The following is a 27,141-nucleotide window of genomic DNA, read 5'->3' on the forward strand; positions in this document are numbered from 1 at the left end:
CATAAAAATATCTGCACATTCTGGGGAAAAGATGCTACGTTAGCACAATGTATAACCACTGATTTCAACTCTAAATATGCACATTTTCGAACAAAACATAAGTGTATGTATAACCTGATGTTATAGGACTGTCATCTGATGAAGCTTATCAAGGTTAGTCAAAAATTATATATCTTTTGCTGGTTTATTCGCTATCGCTAACGTGCCTATTGCTATCGCTAACGTGCCTTGATAAATGAATGCGGTAGTGTGGTAGGCTATTGTAGTAAGCTAATATAATGCTATATTGTGTTTTCGCTGTAAAACACTTAAAAAATCGGAAATATTGGCTGGATTCACAAGATGTTTGTCTTTAATTTGCTATACACCATCAATTTTTCAGAAATGTTTTATGATGAGTATTTAGGTATTTGACGTTGGTGTCTGTAATTACTCTGGCTGCTTTGGTCCTATTTGTGACGGTAGCTGTGATGGTAGCTGCAATGTAAAACAGATTTATACCTCAAATATGCACATTTTTCGAACAAAACATAGATTTATTGTATAACATGTTATAAGACTGTCATCTGATGAAGCTGTTTCTTGGTTGTTTGGTTGGTTCTTGGTTAGTTAGGTTGGCTTTGTGCATGCTACTTGTGCTGTGAAAAATGTCTGTCCTTTTTTTGTATTTGGTGGTGAGCTAACATAAATATATGTGGTGTTTTTGCTGTAAAACATTTTAAAAATCGGACATGTTGGCTGGATTCACAAGATGTTTATCTTTCATATGCTGTATTGGACTTGTTAATGTGTGAAAGTTAAATATTTCAAAAATATATATTTTTTATTTTGCGCCCTGCACTTGAAGTGGCTGTTGTCATATTGTGCCCGGCTTCGGGCTTGCAGCTCAAAGAAGTTAATGCAACCGCTGTGTTAGATTTTTAAAAATAACTTTACCACAACATACAGCTTGGGTTATTGTGAGACAGCGCTCACCAACACGGCGGAGAATAGGCATCAACATATTACACAGAAATACGAAATAACATCATAAATGTTTTCTTACTTTTGCTGAGCTTCCATCAGAATGTTGTACAATGAGTCCTATTTCCAGAAGAAATCGTTGTTTGGTTTTAGAATGTCCATTTCTTCTGTCGAATTAGCAACCTTGGCTAGCATTGTGGCGCGAACATTCCCATCCTCTCTTGGCGGAAAGAACGGAAAATTCCAAAAGTCCCATTAATTAGGGACATGTTGGACTTGTCGAGAGGTTCTAATGTGTACTTTGGACTGGTCTCTTTAGATCAAGAGACGGCTTTTGATAGAGTGGATCATGAGTTCTGTTTAATGTGATGTCTGTGTTTGGGTTTGGGAAGAGTTTTGTGACCTGTGTGAAGCTGTTGTATGCTGGGGCATCATGTATGGTCAAGGTGGGAGGGGGGCTCAGTAGGCCAGTCTGGGTGAGACAGGGCATTAGACAAGGATGCCCTCTATCTGGGCAGTTATACACACTAGCCATTGAGCCTTTTTTAGGATTGCTATGCAGGAGACTGCAGGGAGTGTGATGGACAGGCATGGGTGTGGTGACAGGAATAGCAGTGTCAGCATATGGAGATGATGTTTCTGTGATGGTCAGGGATGGTCAAGATATGCTGGCACTAGAGACCAATCTGAAGGTGTACGAGGGAGCTTCATCAGCCAAGGTAAACTGGGGCAAGAGCAAAGCTCTGTTAGGCGGGGCATGGGGGAATAGGGCTACTCCTCTGCTTCCAGGGGGTTTGCAGTGGGTTTGTGAAGGGCTTAAAGTGTTGGGGGTGTACCTGGGCTCGGAGAGGTGGGTCAGGAAGAACTGGGAGGGGCTGTCACAGGCAGTGGTGTCAAGACTGGCCAGGTGGAGGTGGCTCCTGTCCCAAGTGTCATATAGAGGGAGGGTGCTGATAATTAACAACCTGTGGCATCTTCCCTATGGCATAAACTGGCTGTCCTCAACCCCCCCGCCGGTCTGCTCACAGACCTGCAACGCAAGCTGGTGGACTTCTTTTGGTCGGGCCATCACTGGCTGAAGGCAGCAGTGTTGTACATGACTGTCCACGAAGGAGGACAGGGCCTGGTGGAACTGGAGAGCAGGATGGCTGCTTTCCGGCTAAAGGCGGTGCAGAGACTGCTGTACCATACTGATGTTGGCTGGAGGGAACCAGCATGCGCGCTGCTGAGGAGAGCTGGCGGATTAGGGTTGGACCGTCAGCTGTACCTCATGAAGCTGGAGAGGCTGGGTACAGCAGGTCTCTCAGATTTTTACTCTGCAATGCTGAGGGCCTTGCAGCTGCTAAGGGCCACACGAGAAGGGGGTGTGGAGCCTGGGCTGTGGGTGTGGGAGGAGCCTATTTTCCACAACCCAGCCATCCCTTTGAGATCGGTTCAGTCGGCCACCCTGCAGAGGCAACTGATGGCAGGGGGTTTACAAAGGCTGGGTGACCTGAGACTGCTGGGAGAGGAAGGGTGGAAAACCCCGGAGGTCTTGGCGCAACAAACAGGAATAACGTCTCTTAGGCTGCTGGAGAGATTCCTGGAGGAGGTCCAGGAGGCACTGTCTGAGCCGGTAAGGGGGGTGTTTGAGAGGCCAAAGGGAGAGGGGCCACCAATGTTTCCGCCACTGCAGGTGACGGCAGAGACTGGAGACTGGCAAGGGGGTCTGGAGGACTTGTTAGATTTTAACACTCCGAGCCTGGGGGAGTTTGAGGGTGTGGGAGGTAAAGCCCTCTACAACCTCTGCGTTAAGGTTAGGAACATTAGAAGCCTAACAGGAGTGAAGGCACATAAGTGGCAGGGGGTATGTGGGGAGGAGAGTATGGTGGGGTTTAGATGGAGGGCGCTCTACAAACCCCCAGTACCAAAGAGGTCAGGGGACCTCCAGTGGAGGGTTCTTCATGGAGCCATGGCCACTAACAGCTGGTTGGCACGGGTTGAACAGGGAATCGGGAAGGGGTGTCCTTTCTGTCAAATGAAAGAAACTGTGATTTATGTGTTTTCTGTGTGCACCAGGTTAATGCCATTAATGTCTCTGTTGGAATGTCTGTGTGAGAGGTTGGGGGTGGTTTTTGCTGTTGGGATGTTTATAATGGGATACAGGTATTCGAGTAACTAGAAAGCCAAATGTGTTTTGTTGAATTTTCTGTTTGCTCAGGCAAAGTTAGCCATTTGGCTAACAAGCAGGAATAGGGTCAAAGGTGGTGGGATAACAGACCCTTTACTATTGTTTAATGGGATGGTCTCTGCGCGCCTTAGGGTTGAGTTTGAGTTCTATAAAATTATAAAATGTGTGGAGATGTTTGAGGAGATATGGTGTGTTGGGGGGCTGTCTGTATAGCTGGAGAAGATGTTTTGGATATACGGTTGTAGGAAAGGGCATTGTTTTGGGTATTATGATGGTGGTTTGTATCATGTGGTAGATGGAAAGGTGAGTATGGTACATGTATGAAGTACAGGATATAATTTGGGTTTTTATTTTTTAAGGGGGGGTGAGTTTTAAATGAAATAAGAATGTTTCAGTAAAGAAAGACAAAAAGTCAAGTCTCTCTCTCTCTAATACAAAGGAGAAAGTCATCGGAGGTGACTGACTGCAATTCACATTATATTTTTCCATACTTTTCTGCTGCTGAGTCCCTACTCTTGAGATCTTTGTGGGGGCGCAAGTGACTAACAGATCTCAATAGCTTTGTAATGTGATACGTCAGAAGAGTGTGAGAGGGTCCTCTAGAGTGGGCGATGTGAACCGAGAGAGTTTGGCACAACATACTGCTCGGTACAGTGGCATAAACCTACACAGATGATCCATAGAAACTAACTCTCTAGAACAGGTGCAAACTGACTCATAGATGACCCACGGGTATCCATTAAAACAGGTCATAATGGATTCTTATGTTTGGTACATGAAGCATTGGAAGATGTTGATGATAATGTTGATGATAAGTGCTGTGTTGTATGCATACATTTGACATGTCATTTGTTGCATGGTTTTAAGTTAAAACCATTGACGTACAGGTTATCCCAATCCATGTCATACAGTGAATACACTGTAGGCCTGAGGACAACAGAATTAGGACATTCACCTCCTGTGTATTAGGTTAACTCATTACATGCCTGCAGATCCAAAGGCACAGTCCTTCTCCACATAGATCAGACATGTTGTTCCTGTTGTGGCGTGATAATGCATGAACTAGCCGTGAGTTTAGTGTAATCCTCTGGATGTCTGAGAAGTCTTTGACTGAACCGTTAAACGATGACACATCAGTCAGAGGTTTAGCCATTTTATTAATCCCTTTGGTTCCTGTGTGTGTGTGTGTGTTTGTGTGTGTGTTTGCATGGGTGTGTGTGCATGTGTGTGTGCGTTTGTGTGTGTGTGCATGTTTCCTTTACCTACCTAAGATACAACAGAAGGTCACAGTCAAGCTTATTAGTGACAGTATGCAGGTGGATTTAAATACAAGCTTATTAGTGACAGTATGCAGGTGGATTTAAATACAAGCTTATTAGTGACAGTATGCAGGTGGATTTAAATACAAGCTTATTAGTGAGAGTATACAGGTGGATTTAAATACAAGCTTATTAGTGACAGTATGCAGGTGGATTTAAATACAAGCTTATTAGTGACAGTATGCAGGTGGATTTAAATACAAGCTTATTAGTGACAGTATGCAGGTGGATTTAAATACAAGCTTATTAGTGAGAGTATACAGGTGGATTTAAATACAAGCTTATTAGTGACAGTATGCAGGTGGATTTAAATACAAGCTTATTAGTGACAGTATGCAGGTGGATTTAAATACAAGCTTATTAGTGACAGTATGCAGGTGGATTTAAATACAAGCTTATTAGTGATAGTATACAGGTGGATTTAAATACAAGCTTATTAGTGACAGAATGCAGGTGGATTTAAATACAAGCTTATTAGTGAGAGTATGCAGGTGGATTTAAATACAAGCTTATTAGTGACAGTATGCAGGTGGATTTAAATACAAGCTTATTAGTGACAGTATGCAGGTGGATTTAAATACAAGCTTATTAGTGAGAGTATACAGGTGGATTTAAATACAAGCTTATTAGTGACAGTATGCAGGTGGATTTAAATACAAGCTTATTAGTGACAGTATGCAGGTGGATTTAAATACAAGCTTATTAGTGACAGTATGCAGGTGGATTTAAATACAAGCTTATTAGTGAGAGTATACAGGTGGATTTAAATACAAGCTTATTAGTGACAGTATGCAGGTGGATTTAAATACAAGCTTATTAGTGACAGTATGCAGGTGGATTTAAATACAAGCTTATTAGTGACAGTATGCAGGTGGATTTAAATACAAGCTTATTAGTGATAGTATGCAGGTGGATTTAAATACAAGCTTATTAGTGACAGAATGCAGGTGGATTTAAATACAAGCTTATTAGTGAGAGTATGCAGGTGGATTTAAATACAAGCTTATTAGTGACAGTATGCAGGTGGATTTAAATACAAGCTTATTAGTGACAGTATGCAGGTGGATTTAAATACAAGCTTATTAGTGATAGTATGCAGGTGGATTTAAATACAAGCTTATTAGTGACAGAATGCAGGTGGATTTAAATACAAGCTTATTAGTGAGAGTATGCAGGTGGATTTAAATACAAGCTTATTAGTGACAGTATGCAGGTGGATTTAAATACAAGCTTATTAGTGACAGTATGCAGGTGGATTTAAATACAAGCTTATTAGTGATAGTATGCAGGTGGATTTAAATACAAGCTTATTAGTGACAGAATGCAGGTGGATTTAAATACAAGCTTATTAGTGAGAGTATGCAGGTGGATTTAAATACAAGCTTATTAGTGACAGTATGCAGGTGGATTTAAATACAAGCTTATTAGTGACAGTATGCAGGTGGATTTAAATACAAGCTTATTAGTGACAGTATGCAGGTGGATTTAAATACAAGCTTATTAGTGACAGTATGCAGGTGGATTTAAATACAAGCTTATTAGTGACAGTATGTAGGTGGATTTAAATACAAGCTTATTAGTGACAGAATGCAGGTGGATTTAAATACAAGCTTATTAGTGACAGAATGCAGGTGGATTTAAATACAAGCTTATTAGTGACAGTATGCAGGTGGATTTAAATACAAGCTTATTAGTGACAGTATACAGGTGGATTTAAATACAAGCTTATTAGTGACAGAATGCAGGTGGATTTAAATACAAGCTTATTAGTGACAGAATGCAGGTGGATTTAAATACAAGCTTATTAGTGACAGTATACAGGTGGATTTAAATACAAGCTTATTAGTGACAGAATGCAGGTGGATTTAAATACAAGCTTATTAGTGACAGAATGCAGGTGGATTTAAATACAAGCTTATTAGTGACAGTATACAGGTGGATTTAAATACAAGCTTATTAGTGACAGAATGCAGGTGGATTTAAATACAAGCTTATTAGTGACAGTATACAGGTGGATTTAAATACAAGCTTATTAGTGACAGAATGCAGGTGGATTTAAATACAAGCTTATTAGTGACAGAATGCAGGTGGATTTAAATACAAGCTTATTAGTGACAGTGTACAGGTGGATTTAAATACAAGCTTATTAGTGACAGAATGCAGGTGGATTTAAATACAAGCTTATTAGTGACAGAATGCAGGTGGATTTAAATACAAGCTTATTAGTGACAGTATACAGGTGGATTTAAATACAAGCTTATTAGTGACAGAATGCAGGTGGATTTAAATACAAGCTTATTAGTGACAGTATACAGGTGGATTTAAATACAAGCTTATTAGTGACAGTATACAGGTGGATTTAAATACAAGCTTATTAGTGACAGTATGCAGGTGGATTTAAAAGCACTTAGAGCACACTGTTGATCCAGCATGGTGAACCAACTCCAATTTTCAGCTGCATCAGGGTAAAATGATTGACTAGATTTTTTTCATGGATATTATAAGTTCCTCATCCAGCCCACAGCTACAGACTCTAATTAACCCAGGATAGAGTATCTGCTCTGCCCACCCATTTAACAGCAGCTTTTACATGTGTTCTAGTACAACCGATCTTGCATGAATGGGGGAAGTAAAGCAGTATTCATCTCCTGCACAACATTATGAATGGCTGTTTTCATGAGTGGTTTGAATGCAGAGTGACAGAGACACAGCACAATAAGTCATACACCAAAAACACAGAGGTCATACTTTCTCTGGCTTTAGGGGCCGTACTTGAAGCTCAACTTATTTCTCCCCTCAGAAGCTAGCGTGACTGTACTTTTGCTTGGCCTTCAACCTCGAGATATCTCTCTCTCTCTCACTCTTTCTCTCTCTCTCTGAAAAAACAGGAAGTCTATTTTCCCACTGTTTTCCACTAGGTTGGCTTGGTTCTTCTCACAGTGGCCAGAGAATTACAGTGACATGGCCCTGGTTCTGAGTTCACTAATACACTGAGGACTGTCTGTCTCTCTATTTTCCCCCCTCATTTCCTCTCTCCAGATTTAGATCAATATTTGAGGACCAGGGTGGGGCGGTATGGAGAAGGTCTCTTTAGCCGTGTTCATCCCTGGGTCTCTACAGGGAGCACCAGGACAGAATGTACTGTACATCAGGCCTGGGTTCAAATAATATTCAGAATCCTACCTTTAGTGTTTGATTTAGCCCAGCGTTTCCCAAACTTGGTCCCATGGACTACAAGGGGTGCATGTTCAGTTTTTTGCCCTAACACTCCACAGCTGATTCAAATAATCAAAGCTTGATTATGAGGTCATTATTTGAATCAGCCGTGTACTGCTAGTGCAAAAAACTAGATGTGCACCACTTGGGGTCTCCAAGACCGAGTTTGGGAAACACTGCTGTAGACTGTCTGGACAATCAACTTGGCAGATTTTGCAGTCGTGCGATTATTTCATTGTTTCCATTGCGCCACATAAACTCAGTCAAGCCCCGATAAAGTATCTGAAATGAATATAAATAGTACTTGATCCCAGGTCTGCTGTCCTGTGCAGTATGTTGTGTCCAAGCTACGCTGGAGGGGAGCACCAGGCTCGGAGGCTAAGCCCAGCCTGCACAGACAGCACCAGACACTAAATCAATGTTCTTATTGCACATCTCCACAACACGGTCTAGGGAGATTTGGTGAATTTAGACAGTATTTGTTCAAGGCCTCTCACGCAAGCATGCATGCAGGCACCACAGCAGTTGTATATAGTTTCTTCTTCATCCCTCCTTCAAGCCTTGTATATCACTCTCTCTATATCATGTGATTTCATTAAATGAATTGTTCCATAGTGCTGTCTTCAAAAAACTAAATAGAGTTTGATCATATTGACTCAAATAAACCCATGTAGCATGGTAGAAAACTAATTACTTTAGTGGAAAAAATGTATAATGTTTCTAAATATTAGCACAGGGCTAATTTAGCTAATGTTCTTCACAGTAAATGTTTCTTTCATCAACAGATAGAAGCATATTTGACATGTTTGTTTTATCAATAATATATTTCACAGCACATTCGTTTTGTGGATTTTGTAATAGATGTGAATTTAGCAGAATATTTCTTGATGGTAAAAAAGCAGTATAGTATGGTATTACTGTGCAGTTATGTGTGGAGGTTGTTTATAGGAACATCAGTGTGTCTGATGTAACACTATTTAATATCCCATCAAAAATGGCATCATATCATTTTATAGCACCATGAAACAACATAGGGTTTATTTGCTGAAAGGTTCCAAGTTAACTCTATGATACATGTGGATCTGTCTCTGCAAGATGAAAGCCCTGGGTACATACAGTAATTGACAAAACGTTTCCTACAGTATCCTCCATCTATAGCTCCAGTGTCTGTACTGTAATGTACTGTACTGTGTGAGGGCTTTGCTGTGGGGAGCCCGTGGCAGAAGGTATGCCTTATGGCTGGTTGAGGAGAGGCTCTCCGAGGCCCTCTGCGGCAGTTGGTCTTCTGTCTGTCTGTCAGAGCAGAATCTGTTGCCGCTTCTGTTCTCTTCTCTTCCCTCTCTTCTCCTCCCTCTCTCCTCTCCTTCATCTCACCTCTCCTTCATATCACCTATCCTCCCTCTTCTCCCCCTCTCCTCCCCATCTCCTCTCCCTCTCTCCTCTCCTCTAAACAGTGTCCTCGTCCTCTGGTGGGTTATGGACAAGTCGCCACCGAATGCCTAATGCACTAACAAAGACAATAACACTCAGAGGGTGGGAGCGATTAATCCACTTAGACTTTTGCTGTGTGCATTTCCACGATTACAAGGACAGGTCCAATTCTATTAACCGTGAGATTGTGGTTGTAGCGGGGAGTAGAGAGGTAGACCGTGGGTGCAGATGGTCGGCTAACATGCTTAACCAGAGGCATGAAGGAAATGTGTTTTGATTTGGCTTCTTCACTCTTTCAAAGGTGTTTGTGTGTACAAAACAATATGCCCACCATTACAATAGTAGATGAAGACAATCTCCTTTTAAAACAATCCACCCCATCAATCAACCATCCTCGCTACAGTTACGGTAGTTGCTTGAAGTGGCAGTGAGTAGCTGTGAGTATGTGGCATCCACTCAGCATGAAATGTATCTTACTGCACCATTCAACAATTAAACTGTACCAATACCCATTCAACTGCACCATTCAACAATTAAACTGTACCAATACCCATTCAACTGCACCATTCAACAATTAAACTGTACCAATACCCATTCAACTGCACCATTCAACAATTCAAATGCCCCATTCAACCATTCAACTGCACCATTAAACTGCCCCATTCAACCATTCAACTGTACCATTCAACCATTCAACTGTACCATTCAACCATTCAACTGTACCATTCAACCATTCAACTGTACCATTCAACCGTTCAACAATTCAAATGCCCCATTCAACCATTCGACTGCACCATTCAACCATTCAACTGTACCATTCAACCATTCTACTGTACCATTCAACTGTACCATTCAACCATTCTACTGTACCATTCAATTGTACCATTCAACCATTCAACTGTACCATTCAACCACACTATTCAACTGCACCATTCAACCATTCAACTGTACCATTCAACCACACCATTCAACTATTCAACTGTACCATTCAACCATTCAACTGTACCATTCAACCACACCATTCAACCATTCAACTGCACCATTCAACCATTCAACTGCACCATTCAACCATTCAACTGCACCATTCAACCATTCAACTGCACCATTCAACCATTCAACTGTACCATTCAACCGTTCAACAATTCAAATGCCCCATTCAACCATTCGACTGTACCATTCAACCATTCAACTGTACCATTCAACCACACCATTCAACCATTCAACTGCACCATTCAACCATTCAACTGCACCATTCAACCATTCAACTGTACCATTCAACCGTTCAACAATTCAAATGCCCCATTCAACCATTCGACTGTACCATTCAACTGTACCATTCAACCATTCTACTGTACCATTCAACTGTACCATTCAACTGTACCATTCAACCATTCTACTGTACCATTCAACTGTACCATTCAACCATTCAACTGTACCATTCAACTGTACCATTCAACCATTCTACTGTACCATTCAATTGTACCATTCAAACATTCAACTGTACCATTCAACCATTCTACTGTACCATTCAATTGTACCATTCAACCATTCAACTGTACCATTCAACCACACCATTCAACCATTCAACTGCCCCATTCAACCATTCGACTGTACCATTCAACCATTCAACTGTACCATTCAACTGTACCATTCAACCATTCAACTGTACCATTCAACCATTCGACTGTACCATTCAACCATTCAACTGCACCATTCAACCATTCAACTGTACCATTCAACTGTACCATTCAACCATTCTACTGTACCATTCAATTGTACCATTCAAACATTCAACTGTACCATTCAACCATTCAACTGTACCATTCAACCATTCAACCACACCATTCAACCATTCAACCGTACCATTCAACCTTTCAACTGTACCATTCAACCTTTCAACTGTACCATTCAACCATTCAACTGTACCATTCAACCATTCAACCACACCATTCAACCATTCAACTGTACCATTCAACTGTACCATTCAACCATTCAACTGTACCATTCAACCATTCAACTGCACCATTCAACCATTCAACTGTACCATTCAACCTTTCAACTGTACCATTCAAACATTCAACTGTACCATTCAAACATTCAACTGTACCATTCAACCATTCAACTGTACCATTCAACCATTCAACTGCACCATTCAACTGTACCATTCAACCATTCAACTGCACCATTCAACCATTCAACTGCACCATTCAACCGCACCATTCAACCATAGTTTCAAGACACTAGAATACATACATTACTGTAGCTGTTGACAGCTGACACAGAGGGGTCACATCACATGGGAAACCATTTTGTTTCTAGTAATTCAGAGCAGTGAGCCCAGAGCATTGTGTATAATGGTTCACTTCCTGTATCAATATTGATGAACAGAAAGCAAAAGAAACACGCACGCACACACACACACACACACACACACACACACACACACACACACACACACACACACACACATACACACACACACACACACACACACACACACACACACACACACACACACACACACACACACACACACACACACACACATACACACACACACACACACAAAGAGTCAGACAGTGTAGGTTTCCAAGGTGATCCTAAAATTGTTTTGATGGAATTGATGACATGCAAGGCAGCACAGTGGGGTGTAATGCATTTTAAACAGACACAATCATCTCAGATTGGCCACTTTGTCATCAGGCAGGAATTTGGTAATTGCTTGCAGCTCAACTAAAACAAGTAGAATCAATATCAGCTATGAAAAAGGACGTTGAAACAAAGAGAAAATATGCTCTGTTCTGGAGCTACTGGGTTTAATGTGACAGACAAGCAGCATCAACACTCAGCGGCTATGTATCAGGCTACACTCTAACTGTAGCTAATGCATGGTTGCAGCAGTATGTGATGTCAATAACACACCAATAAATGGTTTGTGTTCAGACGGTTGGTGAAATTGAGGGAGGAAGCCGTTGATTGACTCGCTTGAGTTGCACACTAATGTGTTGATATGAATATGTAACTACTTTAATTTCCGTGTGTGTGTGTGCGTGTTGTGATTACTCACAGGCTCTGTCGCAGTTCAGCAGTGTCTCTGGTCGTTCCTAATGATTGAAGACTCTTCTCTAATGTTACAACTGAGATGGGGAGGAACATATAGTATGGTAAACATCAAAGACGTTCAAGTGCTTTTAAAGTAATATATCAAAAGTAGAACAGAAAAGACACAGACACACACACACACACACACACACACACACACACACACACACACACACACACACACACACACACACATACACACAGACACACACACACACATATTTACAAGACTCACCATTTGCGTTGATCTGGAAAATGTTGGAGGAGGTCTCTTGAAACACGTCTTGCAGCTCTGAGGAGCTGACCTGTGTTGCTTGGAGAAGAAGACATGATTTCAGTTCAATGGAGCATGATAAAAACACACCAATAACAAGGCAGATATTTGAGATAAAACACAACAATGTTCTATCATGAAATGTGTTACAGTGAATTTGGGGTTTAGCCCTGTCCGGGACTGTAATCCGGGTCCATCGACTATGAACCAAACACCTTAGGTAACTGCTAAATAGCTCTGAGGGAATGTACACTGTTTTCCTAATGACCTGAAGGTCATGGACATGTCTTTTCCATTTCAGTAGTAGCGATAGGTAAGAATATTTATTTTTTCTAATAGCAGTGAGCAGGAAGTAAATTGCTGTGAGTCGTGAGTCCAGCTGATGGGTTGTGGGCAAGACTATTCTCCCTGATCAAAAGGACAGAATGTCACAGAGCAAGAACGCCAGAAAGAACTGACCATTGTCAACTGGGGGAAAACAATAGCGGTAGAACATAGAGGCACACAGAAAACACAGGCCAAGGTCTGACTGTCTAATTCTGACCCTTAAAGTGACTGCAATTGAGTAATTGTAAAGTTATTTTTGAAAAATTTCTCCAACTACTACCAGTAGTGTTTCGGCAGGTGTGAAAAGGCAATGGGTGGTGGGGGATTACTGGATGGAATGAAAAGGTACGGGAAAAGAAAGAGGAAGCATGTTGAACCTGCATATTGTATAAGCATTGTTCCATTAAGCTTTGCTCTATAACCACAACTGAGGCACAGAATAACAACCAGAAAGGTTTGCAGTTCACTGAGACATATGATCGTCACGTCTGCATATTAAGGGTCATTCACTTGATTTAACAAACTATGGACAGTTTGCTGTGGCGGAAAAAATAGGGATTAAGTCAAATGTTCACGCAACATGATAGCGATACATTTTCAAATGGTGTCATTGTTCAGTTCAACGAACTTTACTTCCCCTAGTGTGATCTACATTCTCCCGCCTTCGACACACACTTGTCCAGTTCTTCCCATTGTTATGATAAATGGCGGATGCTCAATGTTCATGCTACTTCACATAGAACCATCGCTGTCTATGTGGAGGAACTCAGAGGGCTAAGTCATCCCTCTCCTCGCATCAGTGACCCAGTGTTTCACACTCTGCTGATGGAGGGATAGAGGGAGAGATGGAAGGATGGAGGACTACAGAAGGGTGACACAAGGTCACCCAATGACACGGATGGTCAGTGCGATTTCAGGGGGGACATTGATTACTCTGCACCATTCTACCCACTGACCAGTGGCATTACCCTGGTCTCTCTTCTGTCTGTTCATCCTTGTATGACATCTGATTAGGCTTTGTTTGTCTCCGTGAGTATGTGAGTGTTCATATATGAGTGTGGGTGTAACGTTTAGCTAGTTGGGTTGGCTTAGCTAGTTGGGTTTGAGTGTGTGTGTGAGTGAATGCTTATGTGTAGTCAGGTCTGCAATGTGTGTGTGATGTCTGACCACGCCCGGTTCACGGTAGAATGAGTTGAATGTGTGTGAGACAGATATCGTGGCAGGCTCAGCCATCCACTGCAGACTGCTGTGTTACGTAAATACCCCCATGCTGGTGGGGAAGCGGTAGCACGACGGGATCCCTTCTAAACCCTTTATCTTCCACCACCTGGTTCCAGCCACACTGTCTTCAATTATCACACACACACACACACACACGCACGCATGAACACACGCACACACACACGCACACACAGAGACCTGCATCAAAACAGCACTCCCAAATGAAAAGATATGCAAATAGAGCACCTTTGGAAAGTATTCAGACCCCTTCTTCCACATTTTTTTTACTTTACAGCCTTATTCTGAATGAAATAAATAAAATTCTCAGCAATCTACACACAATACCCCATAATGACAAAGCGAAAACAGGTTTTTTGACATTTTTCCAAATTTTGGTATAAAAAAACCCCAGAAATACTTTATGTACATCTCTTTGCTACGAGACTCGAAACTGAGCTCAAGTGCATCCTGTTTTCATTGATCATCCTTGAGATGTTTCACCAATTTATTTGGAATCTGCCTGTGGTAAATTCAATTGACTGGACATGATTTGGAACGGCACAAAGCTGTCTATTTAAGGTTCCACAGTTGACAGTGCATGTCAGAGCAAAAACCAAGCCATGAGGTCGAAGGAATTGTCCGTAGTTTGGAACCATCAAGAGTCTTGCTAGAGCTGGCCGCCCAGCCAAACTGAGCAATCGGGAGAGAAGGACCTTGGTCAGGGAGGTGACCAAGAACCCGATAGCTCCAGAGGTGACCAAGAACAGAGCTCCAGAGTTCCTCAGTGGAGATGGGAGAACCTTCCAGAAGGACAACCATCTCTACAGCACTCCACCAATCAGGCCTTTATGGCCAGACAGAAGCCACACTTCATTAAAAGGCACATGACAGCCCATTTGGAGTTCACCAAAATGCACCTAAAGGGCTCAGACCATGAGAAACAAGATTCTCTGGTCTGACGAAACCAAGATTGAACTCTTTGGCTTGAATGCCAAGAATCACGTCTGACGGAAATCTATCACAGTCCCTACGGTGAAGCATGGTGGTGGCAGCATTATGCTGTGGGGCTGTTTTTCAGTGGCAGGGACTGGGAGACTAGTCAGGATTGAGGGAAAGATTAACGGAGCAAAGTACAGAGACATCCTTGATGAAAAACTTCTCCAGAGCGCTCAGGAGCTCAGACTGAGCAAAGGTTCACCTTCCAACAAGACAATGACTCTAAGTACACGCAGGAGTGGCTTTGGGACAAGTCTTTGAATGTCCTTGAGTGGCTCTGCCAGAGTCCGGACTTGAACTCGATCAAACATCTCTGAAGAGACCTGAAAATAGATGTGCAGCAACTCTCCCCATCCAACCTGACAGAGCTTGAGAGGATCTGCAGAGAAGAATGGGAGAAACTCCCAAAAAACAGGTGTGCCGAGCTTGTAGCGTCATACCCAAGAAGACCCAAGGCTGTAATCGCTGCCAAAGGTGCTTCAACAAAGTGCTGAGTAAAGGGTCTGAATACTTATGTAAACGTGATATTTATGTTATATTTTATAAATTAGCAAAGGTTTCTAAAAACCTGTTTTTGCTTTGTCATTGTGGGGTATTGAGTGTAGATTGATGAGGAAAAAAACGATTTAATCAATTTTGGAAAAAGGCTGTAATGTTACAAAATGTGGAAAAAATGAAGGCGTCTGAATACTTTCCGAATGCACTGTATACAAACTTTAAGTCATGAGCAAACTCTCTCCTTCATTTTCACTGTATTTACCTATCACTATCTGACACACACACATGACAATGACTAGTGGAGGGTATCTGACACAGTCATTACTCGAGTGTCCCCATGTCCCCGCAAGGTGGTCTTGGATTCCTGGCGGCTACACTGGACAGTGTCCTGGCTCTCTGCCTGACAAGCTGGCACAGAAAGAACAAGGGAGGGAGGGAGGTGGAGAGAGGAAAGGAATGGAGAGAATAGAGAAGGGTGAGGCAGGATGAAAGACTAAGATAGGGATAGAAAGGTAGCCAGGTCTGGGAAAATTTTTAGATAGGCATTTAAAAATGTTTAAAAATGTTTCATGTGTTTAATTGGGTATTTTTTCTTCCTCTGTCTACTATCTCTGTCTACTATCTGTCTCTACAGTGCTTTGGAAGAAGTCCTATAATCACGTCATAATGTCTATCAGATCTACATCCAACTGCATCACTCAGCACAATCTCCATAAAGAGAGTGTAAAGGGAAGTGATTAAAATGTGTCTTCACACTGCAGTACGACAGGTTGAGAAATGCTGAACAACCGATACAGAAGCTGCTGATTTCTCCCTACACATACGCAAACACGCAAAACACACAGTGCTACAGTGATGAATGAAAACCTCAGCAACACGCGAGAGACGAATTAACTTCCTGGCCTTTGCAGAGTCGCTTGTCGATACGGCAAATGCACTCTCTCAAATCAGAGAGCAACTTAATCAAAAGCTCCCATCTCATTACCTTCGAGGTCAGCAGCTGTCGTTCCACTGTGGAAACTCTTCCTAAAACACGGCCAGGCTGGGCATAGACCCACTGCAGAGGAAAAATAGCTTTTTCTCCTTTCTTGCTTCATCCAAGTCCCAGAGGATGGTAGCTTCCAACTTCTAAAGACTATTTCAGTATGTGATGCCTTTTTATACTTACACACAAATAGTTTGAGAGAAAAAGCACGCCAATTCTTGATTCTAGCTATCTAACCTAGGTCAGGTAATTCTCAGATAATTCTCACAAGCTCGTGTTTACTCCCATATTTTTCCGAACAATCTACTGTAAGTTCAACACTCGAACAGTCACTGCCAGTCACTTAACAAACTGAGCCACTAATAGTCGGCAGAACCCAGAAGATGAGGCAGACACAGGAGTACTTGAGACAGTGTTTTAATAAAGTAAAAAGGAAAGTTCAGGCAAAAATATAAATCCACAACGTCAAAAGTAATTCCAAGAGAAAAAAGGTAAATCCTCCAAGTCACAAGGTAAATCCACAAAGTGGAAAGTACAGCAGGGAAACAACCTCAAAAGAATAAACAAATAAATAAGTAAACGAGAACAAAACCAGAGTACCTCAAGAGAATCCAACTGGAGTAACAAATGATCACAGCATGGCTGGGTACTAACATTCAAACACAGAGCAAATAACTGAGGAAAACTAAGGGTTTAAATACATTCAAGGGAAACGAGGCACAGGTGCAAATAATAACTGGAAACAAGGGAAAAACAAAAAGGTCAAAAAAGCACAATGGGGGCATCTAGTGACCAAAACCAGAACAATCCTGGCCAAATCCTGACAGTCACACTACGCAACTAAACACAGACCATGTTGGGTTGCCATAAAACATGCTATAGCCTAGCCTGCTTACACTGCAGTTGCTATAACAAAGTTCATGCTAGGTTTATTTTGGGGCATGATGTGAGCAGGCCTGGGGATACAGTACCTGGAGTGACAAGCCAACAAAAACACACAACAAGCATTAAAGATTCACCGTTTCAACATAGCTCTACCCTCCACCCCCTCCAGAGTGATCTCTTCTCCTCTGTTGGTGTGTTCCAGTCAGAAGACATAGACAATGCAGGAGCACATTCAATGATGATCATGAAAGCGTCTTCTTCTCCTGTTCCAAAATAACAGTGCATTTAGCCAGAACACCATGCTGTTCAAGCCTTGCTGTTTGCCAGGAAGGCTGATGATAATAGTCCCTTTACAGTTCTCAATCACTCACCCACTCCCCCGTCCATAACAAATTAACCAAGTTGGCAAAGATAAAACACAGGCAGAAAATACAACTATTTTCCTGTGATGTAGCCAACAATATATCTTCAGCAACTCAAAACATGAATTGTGTCACACTCATAGCTGATATTTCAGATATCCATATACTAAATACATTGAAGTTGGAGAGGCGTCAAATGCCCACTAAAGTTAAATATAGTTCTAATGGACTTTCTTAAATGCACTGAGAAATTGTTATGAGTGTGAGCCTCTTCTGCCATCTGCTTGGTGCTAACTGGCTCTCTTTTTCCCTGAATTAGACTGATGATGCATAGTATGCAACTACACAAATATGTGTGGGAGAATCTCCTATCAATACGGTTGCCTTCTGTAGCACTCTAAAAATACCATTGTGAATATTTTCTGATGCAGTGAGAGTCTGACACAAAACTTGACCTTTCGAATGGTAATTACAAATATATCTTTCACAATACCTTCTTTCATACAGATGTTGATTATTTCAAAATGTTCTTTAAGCTAGATAAACACATTTAATTATTTGTGGTGATTCACCATTGGAACGTTGTTAGCGTGCATGATTATGCATTATCAATCTGACAAAAGAAGCAAAACAAACAACCTTTAACTTACTCCCACAATGTTTTCCAACTCTTGAGCAAAACCAACTCTTCCAAGCTTTATGGTATTCTACCATTCTAGTTCTAGTAACATTCTAGTTCTTACCTCAATATGTGACTCCAGACCACTGCAACCAATTCACTCCCAGCGGCTCCAATGACATTGTCATGGCTGCTCAGCACACACCCCACTTGGGCCACTTAAGGACCCTCAGCGGTACCTGTGGCTGGTAGAGTGGTCTCTCATCAAAGTCTCCTCCCAGACAAACAGCTCTCCATCCCAACCAATCCTAATGACCAGGGCTGGGGCTGTGGAACAGAGCATTAGAGGGGTCTAACGAGACTGGTCTATCCCAGGGTCAGGCCCAGAAAACAGGGAGAACACGGCGAGAAAAGGCCCAACCAACCTGGTGTGTGCTGCCGGACCAACCTGTGGTTCTCTTTATTGGCATTACAACTGTTCAAACACACACACACCAGGAACAGCAGAGCCCCAACAGACAGGTTTTCTCCACAAGCGAACAAAATAGAGTGCCTCCACTTTTTGACCACAAGCGATCGAAGAGAAGAGATTGGAGAATAAGTGTGAGTGAATGTTCACGAGAGATCACAGACAGACCCTACTCGGAGTTTGATAGACTAAGCACCCACCCGGGGTAGAAGAAAAGAGTTGCATATATGCTGGAAGGGCTTGAAAGGTTTGGCAAGAGAAAGGAGGAGAAAGATTATCCTGACTGACAGCTCCATTAGAGACCCTACCTGGGCTTTGATCATTTCCTGAGCCCCCTCCACTGCTACACAGCTCAGTCACACACACACACACACACACACACACACACACACACACACACACACACACACACACACACACACACACACACACACACACACACACACACACACACACACACACACACACACACACACACACACACACACACACAGCTCAATCGGCGCATGCAGCAAGCACCAGAAGCCACAAACAGCAAATCTGACAGGCTCCGGCCTGCTGAAATGGCCCCGGCTTCACTGTGATCAAAGCTACTCTCTCTGATGGCTCAGGCCCCCATCTGTCTCCCCATAGTACTGAGGCTGCCAGTTTGCTCTTTATACACTAGGGAGAGAGGAAGGGAAGGTAGAGAGAGGGAGCGGGAGAGAGAGAGATATGGGGAAATAAAGAGAGAGAAAGGGGGAAAGAGAGAATGAGATATAGGGGGAAAGAGTGAGATAGAGGGAGGGAGAGAGAGAGATGGGTAAAAAGAGAGAGGGAGGGAGAGAGATAGAGTTGGGGGAAAGAGTGAGAGAGAGAGAGAGAGAGAGAGAGAGAGAGAGAGAGAGAGAGAGAGAGAGAGAGAGAGAGAGAGAGAGAGAGAGAGAGAGAGAGAGAGAGAGAGAGAGAGAGAGAGAGGGAGATGGGGAGAGAGAAAGAGAGATAGACAGAGAGGGGGAGAGAGACTGTCACTGAGTGAATGTGAACATTTCTTTCTCTCAGCTATACAGTATGTAGGAGTTAACCTGTTGGGGATGGGGGCGCTGTTTAGACTATTTATGCTAATGTGGCTAATTTTTTAAACGGCTTCCCACAAAATCCTTGATCGTACAATATGCATATTATTATTATTATTGGATAGAAAACAGTCTATAGTTTCTATAGGAGTTGAAATTTTGTCTCTAAGTGGAACAGAGCCCATTCTACAGCAATTTCCCTGACATGGAGTCAGATTTCAGAAATGTTGGCCACTCTTCTGAAGGCAGTTAAAAGGGCACTGTCGTTGCTATGACTATACGGACACTTCTTACGTCTTCCCCTGGATGCCTTTACGTGATGACGATTCCAACGGGGTCGATTGCACGTTCACAGGCCCTACAAATGAAAAAACCCTGAAGCTAGTCATTCTTTCCTTGGTGCGTAACGCGCGTGCTGGTCACCGACCCGCTCCTGTTCCAAGCGTTAGTTTAGCCTGTTATATTTCTCCGGTCATCTTTTCACTCGTTATAGGAGTTAAAAACATCATAAGGTAGTTAATTTAAAGCGTTTTATAGCAATTTATATCCGTTTAGTGCGATTTTGGGACATTTATTTTTGCAACGATGTGAAAAGTTGGGCACGCTTTTCAGTTCATCCCGAACGCAGTTGACATTTCCACATGGCAAGAGGACAGCTTTCCACCAAAAGACGATTTCTCCCAAGAAAGGATCCTTTGCCCAAGATACTGATGGAAGAACAGCTCAAGGTAGGACATTTTTATTATGATAAATCGTGTTTCTGTCGAAACATTTTAGTGGCTTAGAACGCCATGTTTTATGACGTAGCTTCGCTAGGCGCAAACTGTATTGAAAAGTAAGGATAAATTAAAAAATGTAATAACGCAATTGTATTAAGAATTAAATTGTCTATCAATCCCTGTCCACCCTATATTTTTTAGTCACGTTTATGAGTATTTATGTATAAGAGTAGATCACTGTCTAAGTGGCGCAAGGACATTTTCTTTACCAGCTTGTCTACATTTCACATTGTCTAACCATGATTTTGGTGGCTAAATATAAACATTTGCGATCAAACTCTATATGGAATGTGTAATATGATGTTACAGGAGTGTCATCGGAAGAATTCTGAGAAGGTTAGTGAAAAAATTAATATCTTTTGGCGATGTTGACTTTTATCGCTCACTTTGGCTAGAATCAATGCTGGGCTGCTAATTGCTATGTGCTAAGCTAATATAACGATTTATTGTGTTTTCGCTGTAAGACACTTAGAAAATCTGAAATATTGTCTGTATTCACAGGATCTGTGTCTTTCGATTCGTGTATGCTGTGTATTTTTACGAAATGTTTGATTAGTAGTTAGGTAAACACGTTGCTCATTGTAATTATTCTAGTCCATTTGTGATGGTGGGTGCAATTGTAAACTATGCCATCTACCTGAAATATGCACTTTTTTCTAACAAAACCTATCCCATACCATAAATATGTTATCAGACTGTCATCTAATGAGTTTTTTTGTTGGTTAGGGGCTATAAATATCTTAGTTTAGCCGAATTGGTGATGGCTACTGGTGTTGGTGGACAAATAAAAGATGGTGGATTATGCTAATGTGTTTTTAGGTAATAGATGTACATCTTTACATATTGTGTCTTCCCTGTAAAACATTTTAAAAATCGGAAATGTTGACTGGATTCACAAGATCTGTGTCTTTCATTAGCTGTATTGGACTTTAATGTGTGAAAGTTAAATATTTTAAAAAAATATTTTTTTTGAATTTCGCGGCACTGGTTTTTCAGTGGGGGGGGGGGGGGGGGTGCCGCTAGCGCCACGCTGATCCTAGACAGGTTAAGAGACAAAAGAGCTTGTTTGATGTTTGTTTGTTCCTGTCAAATTCATCTTACTTCACTGGGTATTTGAGCTACACCCTAATTAATGCATTGTACCAGCAACTCTTACTGGAGTGTCAGCTGTGATCACTGTTAAAATGAACTGTATAGCACAGGAACAAAAGTATGAATACATACACAGAGCATATCAAATATAAAGAGGCACACGCACACGCACACACACACACACACACACACACACACACACACACACACACACACACACACACACACACACACACACACACACACACACACACACACACACACACACACACACGCACACGCACACACACTAACACACACGGAGGGTAGTGAACAATACACAATACTCATTCCCATTGGAGACCTGCCTTAATCTGGCCCTACTACAAGGCTAATGTGTGAAAGGTGAAAGGTCATGGAGTAGCGCAGTGACGCTGGCAACCACCCCGTCATAACTGCCAGACTGACCCATGACCCCTAACACTCTCCAAGTTCCTGACACCACACAACAAATCTGCTTCAGGTCATTAACACGATAACACTCCTTTGATATAGGATATCTGTTGTGAGCTGTAGAGTGGATATTTCCTCCAAGCCAGTGGATAATTCCTCCAAACCAGTGCATGGATATTCCCACCAAAGCAGTGCATATTCCCTCCAAACCCATGCATATTCCCTCCTAACCAGTGTATATTCCCTCCAAACCAGTGCATATTCCCTCCAAACCAGTGCATATTCCCTCCAAACCAGTGCATATTCCCTCCAAACCAGTGCATATTCCCTCCTAACCAGTGCATATTCCCTCCTAACCAGTGCATATTCCCTCCAAACCAGTGCATATTCCCTCCAAACCAGTGCATATTCCCTCCAAACCAGTGCATGGATATTCAAAGGTCTTGAGCATATAGCAATAGCAATATCACTTCCTGATGTGCATGGTAAAACAAAGAACACTATATGTTCTGCCTCCCCCTACTCTTTATTTCTCTGCAGAGACTTCATACAGTATGACCTCTTGGACCTCTTCCTTCACACACACAGACACAGACACAGACACAGACACAGACACACACACACACACACACACATACACACACACTATTCCACAGCAGTGAACCCTATGATTGCCTCTCCTCAAGGGGTGGTAGTGTTTTCCATCCATCCATAGTCAGCCACCAAGCCCTGTGGCAGAATGATGTCACTTTGACAAACTCATTATTGTTTTCTATACTGTACTAAAATGTATTAGTGTCAATTAAACATTTTCTTTCAGTTATGGTGCAAATATGGTGCTCAAGTTAGCATGAAATCATGGAAGTGAATGTTTGTCTTTACCTACTGGTTGGTAGCCCTGCCTCTTGGGGACTCTGAAGGGGTTTCGGCTGCCTCCAAAGGCGCCTCCATCGATGGATCCGTAAGACATCCTGTCCGGGTGGTTTTGGGTCTGTCTGGAACAGAGAGAACACAACAACATCAGTTGGATTGGTGGATGTACTATATGGATCTGAGTAGGTTTTCAATATTCCTGGTTGGTAGATTCCTGGAATCATCAGGGAAAAAGATGGACTTTTGTGTTTGGGGTGTGTTAGGGAGGCAAAGTCAGGTGCAGGAGAGCAGGAGTGTAGTAAACAGGCGCACTTTAATTCCGGTCCAAAAACGACAGCACATGAAAACATAAACGTGCCAAAAGCACGGAACATAACAAAAGTGTGGCGCCTGACAATATCTACATAAAAATAAATAAATAAATACATAAATAAATACATGCAGTGTGATTATGGAATGAAAACCAGGTGTGTATGGAACAAGACAAAACAAATGGACATATGAGAAATGGAGCGGTGATGGCTAGAAAGTCGTCTCGGGGACGGGTCGTCTCAGGGACGACCCGGAGAGCGAGGCGCTGGGCGATCCGGCCGGCGACGGTGAAACTCCTCAGCAGTTCGGGGTCAAAAAAATCCGCAACCGGGACCCAGCACCTCTCCTCCGGACCGTACCCCTCCCACTCCAAAAGGTACTGAAGGCCCCCTGCCCGACGCCTCGAATCCAGGATGGAACGAACGGAGTACGCCGGGGCCCCGTCGATGTCCAGTGGGGGTGGAGGGACCTCCCGCACCTCAGATTCCTGGAGCGGACCAGCCACCACCGGCCTGAGGAGAGACACATGGAACGAGGGGTTAATACGGTAATCAGAGGGAAGCTGTAATCTGTAACACACCTCGTTCACCCTCCTCAGGACTTTGAATGACCCCACAAACCGCTGACGCAGCTTCCGGCAGGGCAGGCGGAGAGGCAAGTTTCGTGTCGAGAGACAGACCCGGTTCCCCGGTGCGAACACCGGGGTCTCACTGCGGTGACGGCCCACGCTGGTCTTTTGGCGAAGCGCGGCTCGCTGAAGGTGTACATGGGCGACCTCCCATGTCTCCGCGCGCCTGAACCAGTCGTACACCACAGGAGCCTCGTTCTGACCCTGATGCCACGGTGCCAGAACCGGCTGGTACTCCAATACGCACTGAAAAAGGGGAGAGGTTAGTGGAGGAGTGGCGAAGCGAGTTTTGTCCCATCTCGGCCCAGGGCACGAACGCCGCCCACTCCACCGACCGGTCCTGGCAATAGGACCGCAGAAACCTGCCCACATCCTGGTTGACTCTCTCTACCTGGCCGTTACTCTCGGGGTGAAAACCCGAGGTAAGGCTGATTGAGACCCCCAGACGTTCCATGAACGCCTTCCAGACTCTGGACATAAACTGGGGACCCCGATCAGACACTATATCCTCAGGCACCCCGTAGTGCCGGAAGACGTGAGTAAACAGGCTTCCGCAGTCTGTAGGGCCGTAGGAAGACCGGGCAGAGGGAGGAGACGACAGGACTGAGAGAAACGATCCACAACGACCAGGATCGTAGTGTTTCCCTGTGAAAGAGGTAGATCGGTTAAAAAATCCACAGACAGGTCTGACCAAGGTCGTTGTGGAACGAGTAAGGGGTGTAGCTTACCTCTGGGCAGGGGCCTAGGAGCCTTACACTGGGCACACACCGAGCAGGAGGAAACATAAACCCTCACGTCCTTAGCCAAGGTGTGCCATCAGTACTTCCCGGTCAGACAGTGCACCGTCCGACCGATCCCCGGATGACCAGAGGAAGGTGACGTGTGGGCCCAATAGATCAACTGGTCACGGACAGCAGATGGAACATACATACGCCCAACAGGACACTGGAGGGGAGCGGGTTCTGTAACGCCTGCTCAATGTCCGCGTCCAACTCCCACATGACCGGCGCTACCAGGCAAGAGGCCAGTAGTCTGATCCATGGGCCACTCCTCTGTGTCATACAGCAGGGACAGTGCGTCTGCCTTCGTATTCCTCGAACCTGGTCTGAAGGACAGGGTAAACACAAAACGGGTAAAGAACATGGCCCACCTTGCCTGACGAGGATTCAGTCTCCTCGCTGCCCGGATGTACTCCGGGATGCGGTGGTCATTCCAGATGAGGAAAGGGTGTTTAGCCCCCTCAAGCCAATGTCTCCACGCCTTCAATGCTTTAACCACTGCCAACAGCTCCCGATCCCCCACATCATAGTTACGCTCCACTGGGCTGAGCTTCTTTGAGAAGAAAGCACAGGGGCGGAGTTTTGGTGGCGTACCCGAGCGCTGTGAGAGCACGGCTCCTATCCCAGCCTCGGACGCGTCCACCTCCACTATGAACGCCAAAGTGGGATCCAGATGGGCTAGCACGGGAGCCGAAGTAAACAGAGCTCTTAGCTTCCCAAAAGCCCTGTCCGCCTCAGCCGACCACTGCAACCGTACGGGACCCCCCTTCAGCAGTGAGGCAATGGGAGCAGCCACCTGGTCAAAACCCCTGATAAATCTACGGTAGCAATTGGCAAACCCTAAAAATCGCTGCACCTCCAATTACGCATGGCTGCAATGCGGTCACTCTCCATCTCCACCCCTGATGTGGAAATGTGATACCCTCGGAAGGAGACGACCTGCTGAAAGAACAGCCATTTCTCGGCCTTGACGTACAGGTCATGCTCCAACAGTCGTCCAAGTACCTTGCGTACCAAAGACATCTGCTCGGCGCGTGTTGCGAAGTATATCAGAATGTCATTGATATACACCACTACACCCTGCCCGTGCAGGTCCCTAAAAATCTTGTCTACAAAGGATTGGAAAACAGATGGAGCATTCATCAACCCGTACGGCATGACTAAGTACTCATAATGCCCTGAGTTGGTACTAAACACTGTCTTCCACTCGTCACGTGGAGTTCCAGGTCTCCGGTAGCCTCTGGAACTGCCGATCTGCGGCCAACAAGGCAGAGTTCATCTCAGCCTATGCTTTCCTCCAGTCCCTCGACTTCTTGGCACTGACGGAAACATGGATCACCACAGATAACACTGCTACTCCTACTGCTCTCTCTTCGTCTGCCCACGTGTTCTCGCACACCCCGAGAGCTTCTGGTCAGCGGGATGGTGGCACCGGGATCCTCATCTCTCCCAAGTGGTCATTCTCTCTTTCTCTCCTTACCCATCTGTCTATCGCCTCCTTTGAATTCCATGCTGTCACAGTTACCAGCCATTTCAAGCTGAACATCCTTATCATTTATCGCCCTCCAGGTTCCCTCGGAGAGTTCATCAATGAGCTTGATGCCTTGATAAGCTCCTTTCCTGAGGACGGCTCACCTCTCACAGTTCTGGGTGACTTTAACCTCCCCACGTCTACCTTTGACTCATTCCTCTCTGCCTCCTTCTTTCCACTCCTCTCCTCTTTTGACCTCACCCTCTCACCTTCCCCCCCTACTCACAAGGCAGGCAATACGCTTGACCTCATCTTTACTAGATGCTGTTCTTCCACTAACCTCATTGCAACTCCCCTCCAAGTCTCCGACCACTACCTTGTATCCTTTTCCCTCTCGCTCTCATCCAACACTTCCCACACTGCCCCTACTCGGATGGTATCGCGCCATCCCAACCTTCGCTCTCTCTCCCCCGCTACTCTCTCCTCTTCCATCCTATCATCTCTTCCCTCTGCTCAAACCTTCTCCAACCTATCTCCTGATTCTGCCTCCTCAACCCTCCTCTCCTCCCTTTCTGCATCCTTTGACTCTCTATGTCCCCTATCCTCCAGGCCGGCTCGGTCCTCCCCTCCCGCTCCGTGGCTCGACGACTCATTGCGAGCTCACAGAACAGGGCTCCGGGCAGCCGAGCGGAAATGGAGGAAAACTCGCCTCCCTGCGGACCTGGCATCCTTTCACTCCCTCCTCTCTACATTTTCCTCTTCTGTCTCTGCTGCTAAAGCCACTTTCTACCACTCTAAATTCCAAGCATCTGCCTCTAACCCTAGGAAGCTCTTTGCCACCTTCTCCTCCCTCCTGAATCCCCCCCCCTCCTCCCTCTCTGCA

General features: G+C 44.0%; 1 protein-coding gene across 1 annotated transcript in view; it reads right to left on the reverse strand.

The window, feature by feature from the left end:
* LOC129837170 (t-SNARE domain-containing protein 1-like) overlaps window positions 1-27,141 on the reverse strand; it is a 170,301-nt gene that overhangs the window by 106,181 nt on the left and 36,979 nt on the right. The window contains exons 2-4 of the mRNA XM_055903090.1: window positions 23,078-23,190; window positions 12,437-12,514; window positions 12,167-12,236 (exon numbers count right to left, since the gene is read on the reverse strand). Coding sequence (XP_055759065.1) covers window positions 12,167-12,236; window positions 12,437-12,514; window positions 23,078-23,165 — 236 coding nt within the window. The 5' untranslated portion in view covers window positions 23,166-23,190. The remainder of the gene's footprint in view (window positions 1-12,166; window positions 12,237-12,436; window positions 12,515-23,077; window positions 23,191-27,141) is intronic.

The sequence above is a fragment of the Salvelinus fontinalis genome, chromosome 38, assembly GCF_029448725.1.
Source record: "Salvelinus fontinalis isolate EN_2023a chromosome 38, ASM2944872v1, whole genome shotgun sequence".
Lineage (NCBI taxonomy): Eukaryota > Metazoa > Chordata > Actinopteri > Salmoniformes > Salmonidae > Salvelinus > Salvelinus fontinalis.